The sequence below is a fragment of the Heptranchias perlo genome, chromosome 23, assembly GCF_035084215.1.
Source record: "Heptranchias perlo isolate sHepPer1 chromosome 23, sHepPer1.hap1, whole genome shotgun sequence".
Taxonomy (NCBI): Eukaryota; Metazoa; Chordata; class Chondrichthyes; order Hexanchiformes; family Hexanchidae; genus Heptranchias; species Heptranchias perlo.
This window is the reverse complement of record NC_090347.1, coordinates 16,295,129-16,311,362: the sequence shown is the minus strand read 5'-3', so window position 1 is coordinate 16,311,362 and position 16,234 is coordinate 16,295,129. Positions and strand designations below refer to the sequence as shown.

The window sequence follows — 16,234 nt, the reverse complement described above, 5'->3', positions numbered from 1 at the left end:
CTGAGTTTGGTGGAATGGTTCCATATTCAATAAACTGACGAGCTTTCTCATGGTACATGAGGCAGTTTAGTTGCTTACAGTGATTTTCAGTTTTCTCTGCTCTACATAGAAAATACGCCAGCATTACCTAGGAACAGAATTAACAGTTCTAACATTACAGCCTTTTGTTTTCTTCTTACGCAGCCAAACATCGATTTAGGCTACAAACATAACAACTGGTAAAAATGAATGACTTTCCTGTTCTTTGCTTAGAGTCTGTTCTGTAGCCTCTGGGAGTAAATCTGGTGTATTTTTTGTAATTTCTAACAGCAAAGTACAAGGTGCTTATTTTTACATTGATATCAGTGGAATGAAATCTTGCTCCATTTACTCCTGTATACTCAATTTATTTAAAAATGAATGACATATTAAAGAAATTCAAGTTTTGTTTCAAGAAATCAAATGATCATATGAAATTACATTTCTAAATACTTCCTCCAATGTGGTTGGAGGTGATGGGAATGAACTCTTGAGTACACCAGAGGAGTGCAGAAGAGAATGGACTTTTATGCAAGGTAGTATCACTACTTATTTAAAACCACACAACAACAGATAGATTCATTAACTGAGCCAGTTGAAGACATTTATGTATAAATATGTTTCAGAGCCACTGTTAAAATACTTTTGATGATTCTCACTGGATCCTCAATGCAATAACCATTACACTCAGGTATTACCATTACCCTCAGAGCATGGTTAACTGATTATGCTGTGTCAGCTCTGAAGCAGCATTGGTGCCAGCTCTAGAAAGATTCACAACTAGGACAGTCAGACCTTCTATTGAAAAAGGCCAATGCATTAGCAGAAAATATAACAGTTTTGTGGGTTTTGTGTGTGCGCGTGTGCATGCAAGTATAACAACAAGTCTCAAAATATATTGAAAGGAGTTAGCAGAATAGTAGATGGTCTGAAGTTGGATGGTATAATGTAAGTTACACTGCAAACAGATCCCACCTTCTAAGGTCAAGATAATTGCCTTTACCTCCCCCTGCTACGGGCCTAAAGGCGATTCAAAGTAACTTTCAAGCTGTCTAGTAAGAATGATTTCAAAAGGTGGCTGCTTTTTCTGGTGTTGAAGGGATGAGTGGGCAGTGACAAAAATCCTTTAAATATGACCTGAAATCAGTTTTGCTGTCTGCCTCACCATTGACATGCACTGAATGTCGTGAAGTTGCTGTATTTGCGCGGTCGATACGAACGAAACCCGCTGCAGATATTTAGGGCTAGCAATTAGTAGCATAATTACTCTTAATGATGTGATAAGTGTTAATTACTGCCAATCAATCACTCTGGCACTGAAAATTAACTAATACAAATGTGGAGTCTTATTCCTTCAGGTTTTGAATTGTTTGGGGAGATTTTTAAAATGTTAAATTTTAAAATTTAAAATGTTATTCCTTACTTTTCCTTTCTGTCTTGTTTTTCTCTCTCTTAATCCAATCTTTCTTTTGTTCTCTTTATTCCTCTTTCTGTACCTGATTTGACATTGAATTCACCCCCTTTAATTCACCCTCCTTCTCAGTCCTTCCTGTGTTTATTTCCCAATCCTTCAATCTCATTGATTAAGGAGATACCCTGTTGCTTGTCCTGTTCACTCAGGTCCCAGATGCCCTGTTTCTCTCACTGCGCTGTCATCAGCTCACACTTTCAGCAACTTTGTGGGCAAACATTTTGTGAGCTGAAGGGTGCAGGGCCAAGTCTAACTAACGGCAGAGGTGTTAGATGCCGTGCCGCGGCAAATTTTTGCCCCTTTCCTTTTAAATGCCCCCTCCTATTTCTCATCTACATGAAGCCCCTCAGCGATATCATCCGAAAACACAATGTCAGATTCCAAATGTACGCTGACGACACCCAGCTCTGCCGCACCACCACCTCTCTCAAGTATTGGATGAACAAAAATTTCCTCCAACTAAATATTGGGAAGACTGAAGCCATTGTCTTTGGTGCCCACCACAAACTCCGTTCTCTAGCCACTGACTCCGTCCCTCTCCCTGGCCACTGTCTGAGACCGAACCAGACCGTTCACAAGCTCGACGGCCTATCTGACCCTGACATGAGCTGGCGACCACATAACCGCTCCATCACCAAGACTGTCTACTTCCACCTCCGTAATATCGCCCGACTCCGCTCTTGCCTCAGCTCATCTGCTGCTAAACCCTCATCCATGCCTTTGTTACCTCTTGACTCAACTATTCCAATGCTTTCCTGGCTGGCCTCCCATCTTCCAATCTCCATAAACTTGAGCTTATCCAAAACTCTGCTGCCCGTGTCCTAACTCGTACCAAGTCCCATTCTCCCATCATCCCTGTGATAGCTGACTTACATCAGCTCCTGGTCGGGGAACGCCTCGATTTTAAAATTCTCATCCTTGTTTTCAAATCCCTTCATGGCCTCACCCCTCCCTATCTCTATAACCTCCTCCAGTCCTACAACACTCTGAGATCTCCGCACTCCTCCAATTCTTGCCTCTTGCGCATCCCCGATTTTAATCGTTCCACCATTGGCGACTGTGCCTTCAACTGCCTAGGCCCTAAACTCTGGAATTCCCTCCCTAAACCTCTCCGCCTCTCGATCCTCCTTTAAAACGCTCCTTAAAACCTACCTCTTTGACCAAGTCACCTGTTCTGCTATTTCCTTATGTGACACTGTGTCAAATTTTGTTTGATAACACTCCCGTGAAGCACCTTGGGACGTTTTACTACATTAAAGGTGCTATATAAACGCACGATTTTGTTGTTGTGCTGAGTGGGATGACCTCAGCCAAGACAGCAGCAGGGTTGCTGCAATTGTCTCATGGGCTAGAGATGGAGAAAATTAACAAGGGCTTCTGCTCCTAAATAGTGGGGGATTCTAGGGAGGAGGGGAAGATGGAAGGTTCAACTTTTTTTAATGACCTCATGGTTTAAATGCTTCCGAGAACACATTTGGTTTCTGCATCTCCTATGACGAAACCAATCCAGGCAGATCTCCGATGATTCCTTGCAGCTCTGTCGATGTTGAAATTTACACTGCCCCTGTGGAAACAAATATGGAATATCTAAACTACATGTTGATAAGAATGTCCAAACTACTTCACAAGAAAGGTTCAAGATCCACAGCAGTAACGTACAGGAGAATACTTCATCTTTTCTGTCGTGATGAAACAAAAACATTACAAAAACATTGTGCAGCCAATAAGAGTTTAGTTCTACATCAATTAAGTCACCATTCTAACAAATTATCTTATTATAATTATTATCCCGTAGGGAAAACAATTCAACAATTTTTAACCCTGGAGACAAGGTCCAATCTGCAGTGAAAAAAAAACATGATATCTAGACTCTAAAGAATCGATAACTACTCCTGTATTTCAGGGCGACTCTTCATACCTCATGCCTTTTCTGAGTCTCTTCTGTTTGCTTTCAAGCCTCTGATGTGAATAATTACCTTGGTAAGGGGATTCTGTGGAGAAATGCTTTCACGCCACGGAATGGTGGGATTTGGCTGAGTTCTCAATCTCAGTCTCGCTGCTACGAGAACAGCAGTAGCCCAGTGCATCTCCACAAGGAGAAGAAAAATCATGGGCCGTATTATCACTGGGTCACGCCAAAACATCTCCTGACAGATAGATCAACAGCCCAGGGAATATACTGCACAACTGGCCTGTTGGCCACAGGTGATGCATGAACCAAGGAGACCAGAAAGTGGAGAAAATATTGGGAGGATGAAATAGAGGCTAAATGAAAAATAATAGGAAGGACCTTCCACTGTCTGTCCCTCAGTTGAATGGTGGAGCCAGGGTGGCAAATTCAGCTGGGATCTATTCCAACAGGTTCCCACTCTTTTTTATATCCGCATCCATTTGCTGGCATCACTTTTGATCCAAATATGGGTGGGCATACTATAATAAGCTGGCAATTGTGTCATATGTCACATCTACAATCATTACCGCCATAGCAACGCTGGATGATAATAAGCATGATTTTAGAGTTCAGCATTGCTAAGGCTGGCGGTAAGGTTCTAAACTTTAGACTCCTCCCTTGTTGAGTATAATTGATTGCAAAATGAGTGTGTCAAATTTTCCTATGAAGCGCCTTGGGACGTTTTACTAAGTTGAAGGTGCTATATAAATGCAAGTTGTTGTTGGACTAAACGTCACCACCTTTACATTACTTTTTGAGTGGTATTCGATTGCTGGATATCCTGAAGACTGTAGGCAAATTTAAGCTGTATGGGCACTTCAGCAACAAGTTTCTGGCCTCGCCCCAGACAGGCTCCCCAGTTCAGGCAGGAACAGCGCCGGGAGCCTGCCAAAACAGTTCACGCCGGAAACTTCGTCGGGTTAAATGTTTGGGAGTTGAACGGGCACAACACCCACCCTGGCACACTTACGAGGCGGAATAGCCCTGACTAATGGGGTAAATTTTCATCTTCACCACCTGGGTGGGAATCTGCTGGAGTGGATCGCCCGTCTGTTGTAGAACCCACCTGATTTTCATTCTACAACGGAATAAAAATCTGGAGGGTCCTACAGCGGGCGGACAATCTGCTCCACCAGATTACCACCCAGGTGGTCAAGATGAAAATTTCCACCTATACGATTAGTCCAACAACAACAACTTGCATTTATATAGCACCTTTAATGTAGTAAAACATCCCTAGGCGCTTCATAGGAGCGTTATCAAACAAAATTTGACACCGAGCCACGTAAGGAGATATTAGGCCAGATGACCAAAAGCTTTGTCAAAGAGGTAGGTTTTAAGGAGCGCCTTAAAGGAGGAGAGAGTGGTCTAGAGGCGGAGAGGTTTAGAGAGGGAATTCCAGACCTTAGGGCCTAGGCAGCTGAAGGCACGGCTGCCAATGGTGGAGCGATTAAAATCGAGGATGTGCAAAAGGCAAGAACTGAAGGAGCGCAGAGATCTCGGAGGGTTGTAGGGCTGGAGAAGGTTCAGAGATAGGGAAAGGTGAGGCCATGGAGGGATTTGAAAACAAGGAATGGAAGCCAATGTATGTCAGCAAGCATAGGGGTGATAGGGGAACAGGACTTGGTGGGATTTAGGATACGGGCAGCAGACTTTTGGATGAGCTCAAGTTTATGGAGGGTGTAAGATGGGAAGCCAGCCAGGAGAGCATTGGAATAGTCAAGTCTAGATGTAACAAAGGCATGGATGAGGGTTTCAGCAGCAGATGAGCGGAGGCAGGGGCAGAGACGGGCAATGTTATGGAGGTGGAAGTAGGCGGTTTTGGTGATGGCGGGGATATGTGGTCAGAAGGTCATCTCAGGGTCAAATAGGACGCCAAGGTTCCGAACAGTCTGGTTCAGCCTCAGATAGTGGCCAGGGAGAGGGATGGAGTTGGTGGCTAGGGAATGGAGTTTGTGGCGGGGACCAAAGACAAAGTCCATCGCAATTTGGGTTTCTGCTCTCACAAGAAAATTTTGTACTGCTGACCCATTTAAGAATGCATGTTGACACAAACTGGTTTTCCTTTCTCCGCTGCTGTGTATATTTCATTGCCTGGATGCAGCGCACAGAGAAGAATTGGATTGGAGGATCGCACGCCTGTAAGGGATGCTGTTCGATTTTATCTTCATTTAAAATAATGGATGGTAATTTGGGTGGGCTCCCTTATGGATGTGCAATCCGCCCATCCAATTTTTCTCTGTGCTCCACCCAGGAAATGCAACATACACAGCAGCAGGAAAAGGAAAATCTCCCCTGATGAATCCAAAAAGTATTTTCCATTGGGTTACGTGCTGAGGTTTGTTACCACTTAAAAACTTTAATGTACAAAGATAAACTCCATGATAGGAAGTAAAACCAAACTTACAGTGTCACAGCGAGTATACTGGAAGCAGAAGCAGTCAATGTTTTCTAGCTTGTAGCCCTGCAGTAAAAACATACGTATCATTGACCAGAATTGATAAAGACCAGCCAAATCTAGTAGTTAAACTCCACTGTTTTTATTCCTGTTTTCCTGTCACTTACAAGTTACATTTCCCACTTCTGAAGATAAAAATCACATCACACAAACCTCCTTCCATCAATCACACTTATCCCTTTAGAATATGCCGAATCTCAATAGACTTGCATTCCACTGTTCTTGCTATATATGCTTTCATTATTTTAACATTTTTAATTGCCGTAACTCGTAGGCTAGATAGTGTTAAAGACAAATCCACTATTTTTTCCAATCCCTTTTTGAGTATCCTTGTACTAATTCATTTTTTATGCAAGTTGCACACTATTTTATCCAACATGTAACATTTTGCATTTGCCAATATTAAACTTCATCTGCCATAGGTGTAGTTCTGGACACCACACTACGAAAGAGATGTATATTCATTGGTGTGCACACAGAGACGAGCAACAGGAATAATTCCGATTGCAAGAAAGATGACCTGCAAGGAAAAATTGGTTTTGGTTGGTGGGGGGGGGGGGGACTTGGGTGAAGTATATAAATATTAAATGGATTAGACCAGGAAAACCCTGAATATTACTTCAAAATAAGGTAGGATAGGAGCGTAATAATTCTGAACCTGACACCTTATGGGTGGTGACGAGATCCTTTATTGAGGTGATCAAACCAAGCACAAACTAAGACAATTCCAATGCTCGAGCGATAGTTATAAGAACAGAACGAAATTATGCCGTTCCCTTCTTAAGTAGAGTGGTAACCCAACCGGTATTCTCTTCTCCTCTGTAGCTTTAGCTCTACTACTGACCTATTACAATCACTTGTACTTATACTGGTCGGTACAAGCCTGACCCTTGCACCTGGAGCCTCGAAATGTGATGCTGTTTTTCCAACATAACAAGGTCAGGGAAGATAAGATTAATTGGTTATTGTCAGCCTGATGAGTTTAGACTGGAGAAAGATGAGGCCGATCAGCTATGAGCAGCTTATCTCAACAGGCTAATTTCTTTAAGATACAGGACATTGTCCAGAGTTACAGTGATTAAGATAAGGCCGGTCGACCATGAGCAGCTTATCTCAACAAAGCATTCTTACTACATTCTTTTAAAGACATAACCTAGGACTTCAGCATTTTAGTTTTATCTGTTTCATTGCCAGGCAGCGTAATTAAAATTATATGTACACCGTATCTTCACGAGCTCTTACTCGAATCTTCCATGCTTACAGTAGGACAAAAGGTCTTAATGAAAATATAAGTTAATGAAAAATAAATTTAGAACTGATATCAGGAGGAACTTCTGGTGTCAGCCTTGGCTCAGTATAGCACATTTGCCTTTAAGTCCGAAGGGCTCATGTCCCACTCCAAGATTTGAGTACATAAATTAGGCTTACACCTACTGGATTGTTGGAGGTATCATTCTTTGGATGAGACATTAAACCGAGGCCCTCTAAGGTGGATGTGAAAGATCACATGGCACTATTTGAAAAAGAGCAAGGGAGTTCTCCTGGTGTCCTGGTCTACATCTTTCCCTCAACCAACACCACCAAAAAACAGATTAACTGGTCATTTATCTCATTGCTGTCCATGGGATTTTGCTGTGTGTAAACTGGCTTCCGAGTTTGCCTACAAAACAGATGACTACATTTCAAAAGTAATTAATTGGCTTTAAATTGCTCGGAACATCCATACAGATATGAAAGGTGCTAAATAAATGCAAGTTCTTTCTTTCTTCAATGGGTGACAAATGCCTGAAATCAGTTGCCAGGCAGGGTAGTAGAGATGTAGATATTGGAGGCACTCAAAACACATTTGGATCTACACTGAGTGTTAGAATTTGGTGGGCTAAATCCTCGGTTTCGCTTATGTCCTTGTCTCTTTTATGTCATCGTGCTCATGTGCCTCCCGACCCCCCACCAGTTCTCAAAATCACCCTGCAGGACAATTTCACAAACCATAATGATTCTGGTCCTACAGTTGACCGTTAATGGTATTAGTGATTCCTACTGAATAGTGCAATCAATAAGCGAAAGAACTTACCTGCATTATTTTGTTAATTTTTGTTATTAATATTTTCCTGGAAAAAAAAACAATATCATGAGTATTCCTTATCCCTAAGCACATCATCTACCTAAAGCCAGTGCTCAAAATAAGCTACAAGGTAACACTGATGGTATTTTGATATCCATATTTCAAAGGTTGCAAAAGGTTAAGAGGAGTAAAAATATTATAATAGTCTGAATGAATTTCAGGAATTATTACTGCTAATATTCATCAGAAACCCTTTAATAATTATATATGTAAATGACTATGGTGTTATAAAAAAATACAGAGAAAATATAAGACTGATTGGTTGACTGGAGCACCAGTTTCAGAATACATCCACTGTGACAAAAGTGGAGCATTTTGCTCATGGTTTGTTTTTCCTTCCTTTTCTTTACAGTATTACAGAAGTTAGAATAGATTCTCTTAAAAAAAACCACTCGGTTTGGAAGCTGCACATTTATTAACTAGTGTATTTGTCCCTAAATTCAAATCAACTAAGGTCAGCTGCATTGAGACACACGGGGTAAGTTTTCCAAATACACTCTGAGGGGGAGCCTCACCTTCCGCGTGCACATATCAGGAAACAGCAGGCGTTCGGACCATGATTTACTGTGCCAGCAACATGTGGACGAAGCTGGTAACGCACATTCGGACAAATTGGTCCTTTAATAGGCTAACATTTTAATCACAAAAACAGTCATAAAATAGTTACTGCTTCATCGGAGCATTCGCTGACAACTGCCCAGATAATTATCCCTCCATTGAATCTGGGGGATTGTTCCTTGTCACCTTGTTTGGCTAATTTGTTAGAAGTGTATTCACCATGCAATTTCATCGGGCTCTCACAGCTTGGTTTTGTTCTGAAAAGGAGGTGGACAGCTGGAGACCAGCTGTAAGTCTTTACACCCTGTTGTGATTGGTAACTTTCTTTAATTGTGAAAGATACCTTTCTTTATTTCCTTTATTTCTGGGGAAGGAGTTGATTGACAGTTCCTTGATCCGGCAGAGATATTTACTTGGCAGCTCTCTGCCAGTTCAGCAATTCTTGTTCTACTGTTCCACACCCCATGTAGAGGTGAACTCATTAAAGTGTTGTGAGGGCTTTGACTCCATGTATAAACTTTATATTACAGACTTTGTGTCAAGTTCAGTGTTATTAGGAGAGATGGCAAAGCTTTGCGCCTTATATTATTTTGTAAACCAGGAAGATGGAATTTAAATGTTGTTACTTACTGTGTTGGTCTTTTGCTACTGTTTAAATTTTACTTTGAAATAAACCTGATTCATAGATACTAAACCACATGATTCGATAGAGTGGAATTCATTGCATACACCATTCACTGATCATGACCTAATCCATACAGTCTGATAGAGTGATTCTTCTTCTGTTATCCAAAGACTAGACGAACACAAGAGGACTTTTATGCATATTGCACTAACAAGAATATCTTGTTCAACCCTGGGTAAGGCTACATTATCAGGTATTATGTGTATAAAATCACACTTTGTTTTAGAGGGAATGAGGGCTTGCTTCCAGCAGTGACAGCTCGACAATCAACTCCAATAGAAAATGACATACAAGGTGCAGATTGTGAAACGCTATTAAAGACTGAATGGTACTGATACAACCAATTTAAAGAATTTCTTCTAAATTGTTCCGGCTTTTGTGATTTTAATTACAACATGCAGCTCTTTAAATAACAATACTGAGAGTCAGCGGAGGCCATCATAAAGTATTCTTATTTCTGGCTTTAGCTTTTGGTTTCTAGTAACATATCTTAGGTAGAAAACGGTGTATTGAGAGTTTGAAGTATACAAAGTTTAACAGTCTGCCAGGTTGAGACCCTCCAATTATATTGCGTGAAGTATCATAGTAGCTACAGCACAGGAGGAGGCCATTCGGCCCATTATGCCTGTGCCGCCACTTTGAAAGAGCTATCCACTCAGTCCCATTCCCCTGCTCTTTCCCCATAGCCCTGTAAATTTTTTCCCTTCAAGTATTTATCCAATTCCCTTTTGAAAGTTACTTTTGAATCAGCTTCCACCACCCTTTCAGGCAGTGCATTCCAGATCATTACAACTTGCTGCATAAAAAAATGTTTCCTCGTGTCGCCTCTGACTCTTTTGTTGATCACTTTAAATCTGTGACCTCTGGTTACCGAGCCTTCTGCCATTTGAAACAGTTTCTCCTTATTCACTCTATCAAAACCATTCAAGATTTTGAACACCTCTATTAAATCTTTCCTTAACATTCTTTGTTCTAAGGAGAACAACCCCAGTCTCCCACATAACTGAAGTCCCTCATCCCTGGTACCATTCTAGTAAATCTCTTCTGTATCCTCTCTAAGGCCTTGACATCCTTCCTAAAGTGTGGTGTCCAGAATTGAACACAAAACTCCAGCTGAGGCCAAAACAGTGTTTTATAAAGGTTTAGCATAACTTCCTTGCCTTTATACTCAATGCCTCTATTAATAAAGCCCAGGATCCCATATACTTTTTTAACAGCCCTCTCAGCTTGTCCTGCCACTTTCAGGGATTTGTGTATGCGCACCCCCAGGTCTCTATGATCCTGCATCCCCTTTAAAATTGTACCATTTAGTTTATATTGCCTCTCCTCATTCTTCCTACCAAAATATATCACTTCACACTTCTCTGAGTTAAATTCTGTCTGCCATGTCTGCCGATTTCACCAGTCTGTCTACTCCTCCTGAAGTCTGTTACATTCCTTCACATCGTTTATTACATCTCTGAGTTTCGTGTCATTTGCAAACTTTGAAATTGTACCCTCTATACCCAAGTCCAGGTCATTAATATATATCAAGAAGAGCAGTGGTCCCTATACTGACCCCTGGGGAACATCACTGTACACTTCCCTCCAGCCTGAAAAACAACCGTTCACCACTACTCTCTGCTTTCTGTCCCTTAACCAATTTTGTATCCACGTTTCCACTATCCCTTTGATCCCATGGGCTTTAATTTTGCTAACAAGTCTATTCTGTGGTACTTTATCCATTGCCTTTTGAGAGTCCATATACAAAACATCAACCGCACTACCTTCATCAACCCTCTCCGTCACTTCATCAAAGAAGTCAATCAAGTTCGTCAAACACGATTTTCCTTTAACAAATCCGTGCTGACTTCCATTTATTAGCCAATACTTTTCCAGGTGCCAATTAATTTTGTCCTTGATTATTGTCTCTAAAAGTTTCCCCACCACCGACGTTAGGCTGACATACCTGTAATTGCTGGGTTTATCCCTCTCCCCTTTTTTGAACAGGGCTATAACATTAGCAGACCTCCAGTCCTCCAGCACCATCCCCATATCTAAGGAAGATTGGAACACCACCACCTGCACGTTCCCCTCCAAGTCACACACCATCCCAACTTGGAAATATATCGCCGTTCCTTCATCGTTGCTAAATCAAAATTCTGGAACTCCCTTCCTAACAGCACTGTGGGAGAACCTTCACCACACAGACTGCAGCGCTTCAAGAAGGTGACTCACCACCACCTTCTCGAGGGCAATTAGGGATGGGCAATAAATGCTGGCCTAGCCAGCAACGCCCACATCCCATGAACGAAAAAGAAAAATTGTGGCCAGAGCCTCTGCAATTTCTACCCTTACTTGCCTCAGTAACATAGGATGCATCCCATCTGGACCGAGTGGCTTTTCTACTTTTGAGTACTGCCAATCTTTAAAGTATCTCTTCTTTATCTATTTTTATCCTATCCAATATTGCTACATCCACCTTTACTGCTACGATGGCAGCATAGAGTCATAGAAGTTTACAACATGGAAACAGGCCCTTCGGCCCAACATGTCCATGTCGCCCAGTTTATACCACTAAGCTAGTCCCAATTGCCTGCACTTGGCCCATATCCCTCTATACCCATCTTATCCATGTAACTGTCCAAATGCTTTTTAAAAGACAAAATTGTACCCGCCTCTACTACTGCCTCTGGCAGCTCGTTCCAGACACTCACCACCCTTTGAGTGAAAAAATTGCCCCTCTGGACCCTTTTGTATCTCTCCCCTCTCACCTTAAATCTATGCCCCCTCGTTATAGACTCCCCTACCTTTGGGAAAAGATTTTGACTATCGACCTTATCTATGCCCCTCATTATTTTATAGACTTCTATAAGATCACCCCTAAACCTCCTACTCTCCAGGGAAAAAAGTCTCAGTCTATCCAACCTCTCCCTATAAGTCGAACCATCAAGTCCCGGTAGCATCCTAGTAAATCTTTTCTGCACTCTTTCTAGTTTAATAATATCCTTTCTATAATAGGATGACCAGAACTGTACACAGTATTCCAAGTGTGGCCTTACTAATGTCTTGTACAACTTCAACAAGACATCCCAACTCCTGTATTCAATGTTCTGACCAATGAAACCAAGCATGCTGAATGCCTTCTTCACCACCCTATCCACCTGTGACTCCACTTTCAAGGAGCTATGAACCTGTACTCCTAGATCTCTTTGTTCTATAACTCTCCCCAACGCCCTACCATTAACGGAGTAGGTCCTGGCCCGATTCGATCTACCAAAATGCATCACCTCACATTTATCTAAATTAAACTCCATCTGCCATTCATCGGCCCACTGGCCCAATTTATCAAGATCCCATTGCAATCCTAGATAACCTTCTTCACTGTCCACAATGCCACCAATCTTGGTGTCATCTGCAAACTTACTAACCATGCCTCCTAAATTCTCATCCAAATCATTAATATAAATAACAAGTAACAGCGGACCCAGCACCGATCCCTGAGGCATACCGCTGGTCACAGTCCTCCAGTTTGAAAAGCAACCCTCTAGTTTGAAAAAATAAGTGAAGACCGATGCAAAGTATTCATTTAGTACCTGTATTGTCCCTAATCTGCCTCACCCTTCCTACCCTTTTACTATTTATGTGTTTATAAAAGACTTTTGGGTTCCCTTTTATGTTAACCGCTAATCGATTCTCATACTCTCTCTCTTTCCCTTCTTATTCCCTTTTTTAGCTCTCCTCTGTACTTTCTGTATTCAGCCTGGTTCTCTACCATATTATGAACCGTACATTTATCATAAGCCTCCTTTTTCTGTTTCATTTTATCTCTATATCTTTAGTCATCCAGGGAGCTCTAGCTTTGGATGCCCTTCTTTTCCCCCTCATAGGAATAGGTCTACTCTGTACCTGAACCAACTCTTCCTTAAAGGCCTCCCATTGTTCAATTACTGTTTTGAATACCAATTTTTGATTCCAATCCATCTGGGCAAGATCCCTTTATAACTCAGTGAAATTAGCCCTCCTCCAGTTAAGTATTTTCACATTGGTTGTTTCTTGTCCTTTTCCATAACTATTCTGAACCTAATGATATTATGATCACTGTTCCCCAAATACTCTCCCACTGAGACATGCTCCACCTGCCCAACTTCATTCCCCAGAATTAGATCCAGCACTCCTTTTTCCTCATTGGGCTGGAAACATACTGTTCCAGAAAGTTCTCTTGTACACATTTCAGGAATATGTCCCCCTCTTTGTCCTTTACACTGTTACTATCCCAGTCTATATTGGGATAATTGAAATCCCCCATTACCGCTACTCTCTCATTCTTGCATCTTTCTGTAATTTGCCTGTATTTGGTGGCCTATAGTATACATAGTATACATAGAAGTGTAATAGCTCCTCTATTCCATCCAAATAGATTTTATCTTTGATCCCTCAACTACATCATCCCTTTCCAGTTCTAGAATAATTTCTTTGATCACCCCCACCACCACCCCATCCTCCTTTCTTTCCTTACTGATCTTTCCTGAATACCTTGTAGCCAGGAATATTAAGTACCCAATCCTCCCCTTCTTTGAGCCAAGTCTCTGTTATTGCCACTATATCATAGTCCCATGTGGCAACTTGAGCCTGCAGCTCACCAACCTTATTTACCACACTACATGCATTTACACACATGCACTCCAAACTCATCTTAGATTGCCTCATATTTGCCCCCTAGCTGATCATTCCTATTTCTGAACTCTTCTTTACTCTGGTGCTATTTATCCCTCTCAGTCCTCTGTGCACCTTGTTTCTCCTTTCTAATGTTTCATCCTGGTGACCATCCCACTGCCAAATTCATTTAAACCCTCCCCCACAGCACTTGTTAACCTCCCCCACCCAAACATGCTCCACCTGCCCCACTTCATACCCCAGAATTAGATCCAGACATTGGTCCCAGCTCTATTGAGATGCAACCTGTCCATCTTGAACTGATCCCTCCTGGCCCAGCCCCAAGTGATTTTCCATGGTGATTTGTGTTGTTATTTTGACTAAAAATTATATATATATTATTTGTTATTATATCTTACTAAAGCACTGCTATTATAATGTGACTTATGCAATGTATGTAGCAATAACATCATATATTTGTTGATATTTCACATGTGTGTTATATGGAATTCAGTCCATATTAAAGATACTTTCCTGGGAGCCACCAGCAATTGAATAAACATGTAGAACAGTAGCATAGAATCATAGAATGGTTACAGCACAGGAGGCCATTCGGCCTATCGAGCCCATGCCGGCTCTTTGTAAGAGCAATCCAGTTAGTCCCATTCCCCCACTTTTTCCCCGTAGCCCTCCAAATTTTTTCCCTTCAAGTATTTATCCAATTCCTTTTTGAAAGCCACGAATGAATCTGCTTCCACCACCCTTTCATTCCAGATCATAACCACTCACTGCATAAAAAAGTCTTTCCTCATGTCGCGTTTGGTTCTTTTGCCAATCACCTTAAATCCGTGTTCTCTGATTCTCGAACCTTCCGCCAATGGGAACAGTTTCTCTTTATTTTCTTTATCTAAACACGGCATGATTTTGAACACTTCTATCAAATCTCCTCTTAACCTTCTCTGCTCTAAGGAGAACAACCCCAGCTTCTCCAGTCTATCCACATAACTGAAGACCCTGATCCCTGGAACCATTCTCGTAAATCCTTTCTGCACCCTCTCCAAGGCATTCACATCCTTCCTAAAGTGCGGTGCCCAGAATTGGACACAATGCTCCAGTTGTGGCCGAACTAGTGTTTTATAAAGGTTCAACATAACTTCCTTGCTTTTGTACTCTATGCCTCTATTTATAAAGCCCAGGATCCCTTATGCTTTTTTAACCGCTCTCTCAACCTGTCCTGCCACCTTCCAAGATTTGTGCACATCTACCCCCAGGTCTCTCTGTTCCTGCACCCTCTTTAGAATTGCGCCATTTAGTTTACATTGCCTCTCCTCATTCTTCCTGCCAAAATGTATCACTTTGCACTTCTCTGCATTAAATTTCATCTACCATGTGTCCGCCTATTCCACCAGTCTATCTATGTCCTCTTGAAGTCCATTACTATCCTCCTAACTGTTTACTCCATGTCCAAGTTTTGTGTCATCTGTAAATTTTGAAATTGTGCCTTGTAAATCCAAGGCCAAGTCATTGATATATATTTAAAAAAGCAGTGGTCCTAGTATCGACCCCTGGGGAACACCACTCTATACCTTCCTCCAGTCCGAGAAACAACCGTTCACCACTACTCTCTGTTTCCTGTCACTTAGCCAATTTCGTATCCATGCTGGCACTGCCCCTTTTATTCCACGGGCTTCAATTTTGCTGACAAGCCTATTGTGTGGTACTTTATCAAACGCCTTTTGAAAGTCCATATACACAACATCAACTGCATTACCCTCATCAACCCTCTCTGTTACCGCATCAAAAAACTCAATCAAGTTAGTTAAACACGATTTGCCTTTAACAAATCCATGCTGGCTTTCCTTCTTTATCCACACTTGTCCAAGTGACTATTAATTTTGTCCCAGATAATCATTTTTAAAAACTTCCCCACCACCAGTTAAACTGACCAGCCTGTAGTTGCTGGATTTATCCTTACACCCTTTTTTGAATAAGGCTGTAACATTTGCATTTCCCCAGTCCTCTGGCACCACCCCCATATCTAAGGAGGATTGGAAGATTATGGCCAGTACCTCTGCAATTTTCACCCTTACGTCCCTCAGTAACCTAGGATGCATCCCATCAGGACCTGGTGACTTATCTACTTTTTAAGTGCTGCCAGCCTTTCCAGTACCTCCTCTTTATCAATTTTTAGCCCATCCAGTATCTCAACTATCTCCTCTTTTTCTGTGACTTTGGCAGCATCTTCTTCCTTGGTAAAGACAGATGCAAAGTACTCATTTAGTTCCTCAGCCATGCCCTCTGCCTCGATGCGTAGTTCCCCTTTTTGGTCCTTA

General features: G+C 41.7%; 1 protein-coding gene across 3 annotated transcripts in view; it reads right to left on the bottom strand.

Moving 5' to 3' along the window:
* Positions 1-16,234, bottom strand: part of LOC137341118 (uncharacterized) — a 31,490-nt gene that overhangs the window by 12,882 nt on the left and 2,374 nt on the right. For all 3 annotated transcript variants that reach the window (XM_068004056.1, XM_068004058.1, XM_068004057.1), the window contains exons 2-5: positions 7,973-8,009; positions 5,848-5,904; positions 2,934-3,053; positions 1-127 (exon numbers count right to left, since the gene is read on the bottom strand). In XM_068004056.1, coding sequence (XP_067860157.1) covers positions 1-127; positions 2,934-3,053; positions 5,848-5,904; positions 7,973-7,978 — 310 coding nt within the window. In that variant the 5' untranslated portion in view covers positions 7,979-8,009. The remainder of the gene's footprint in view (positions 128-2,933; positions 3,054-5,847; positions 5,905-7,972; positions 8,010-16,234) is intronic.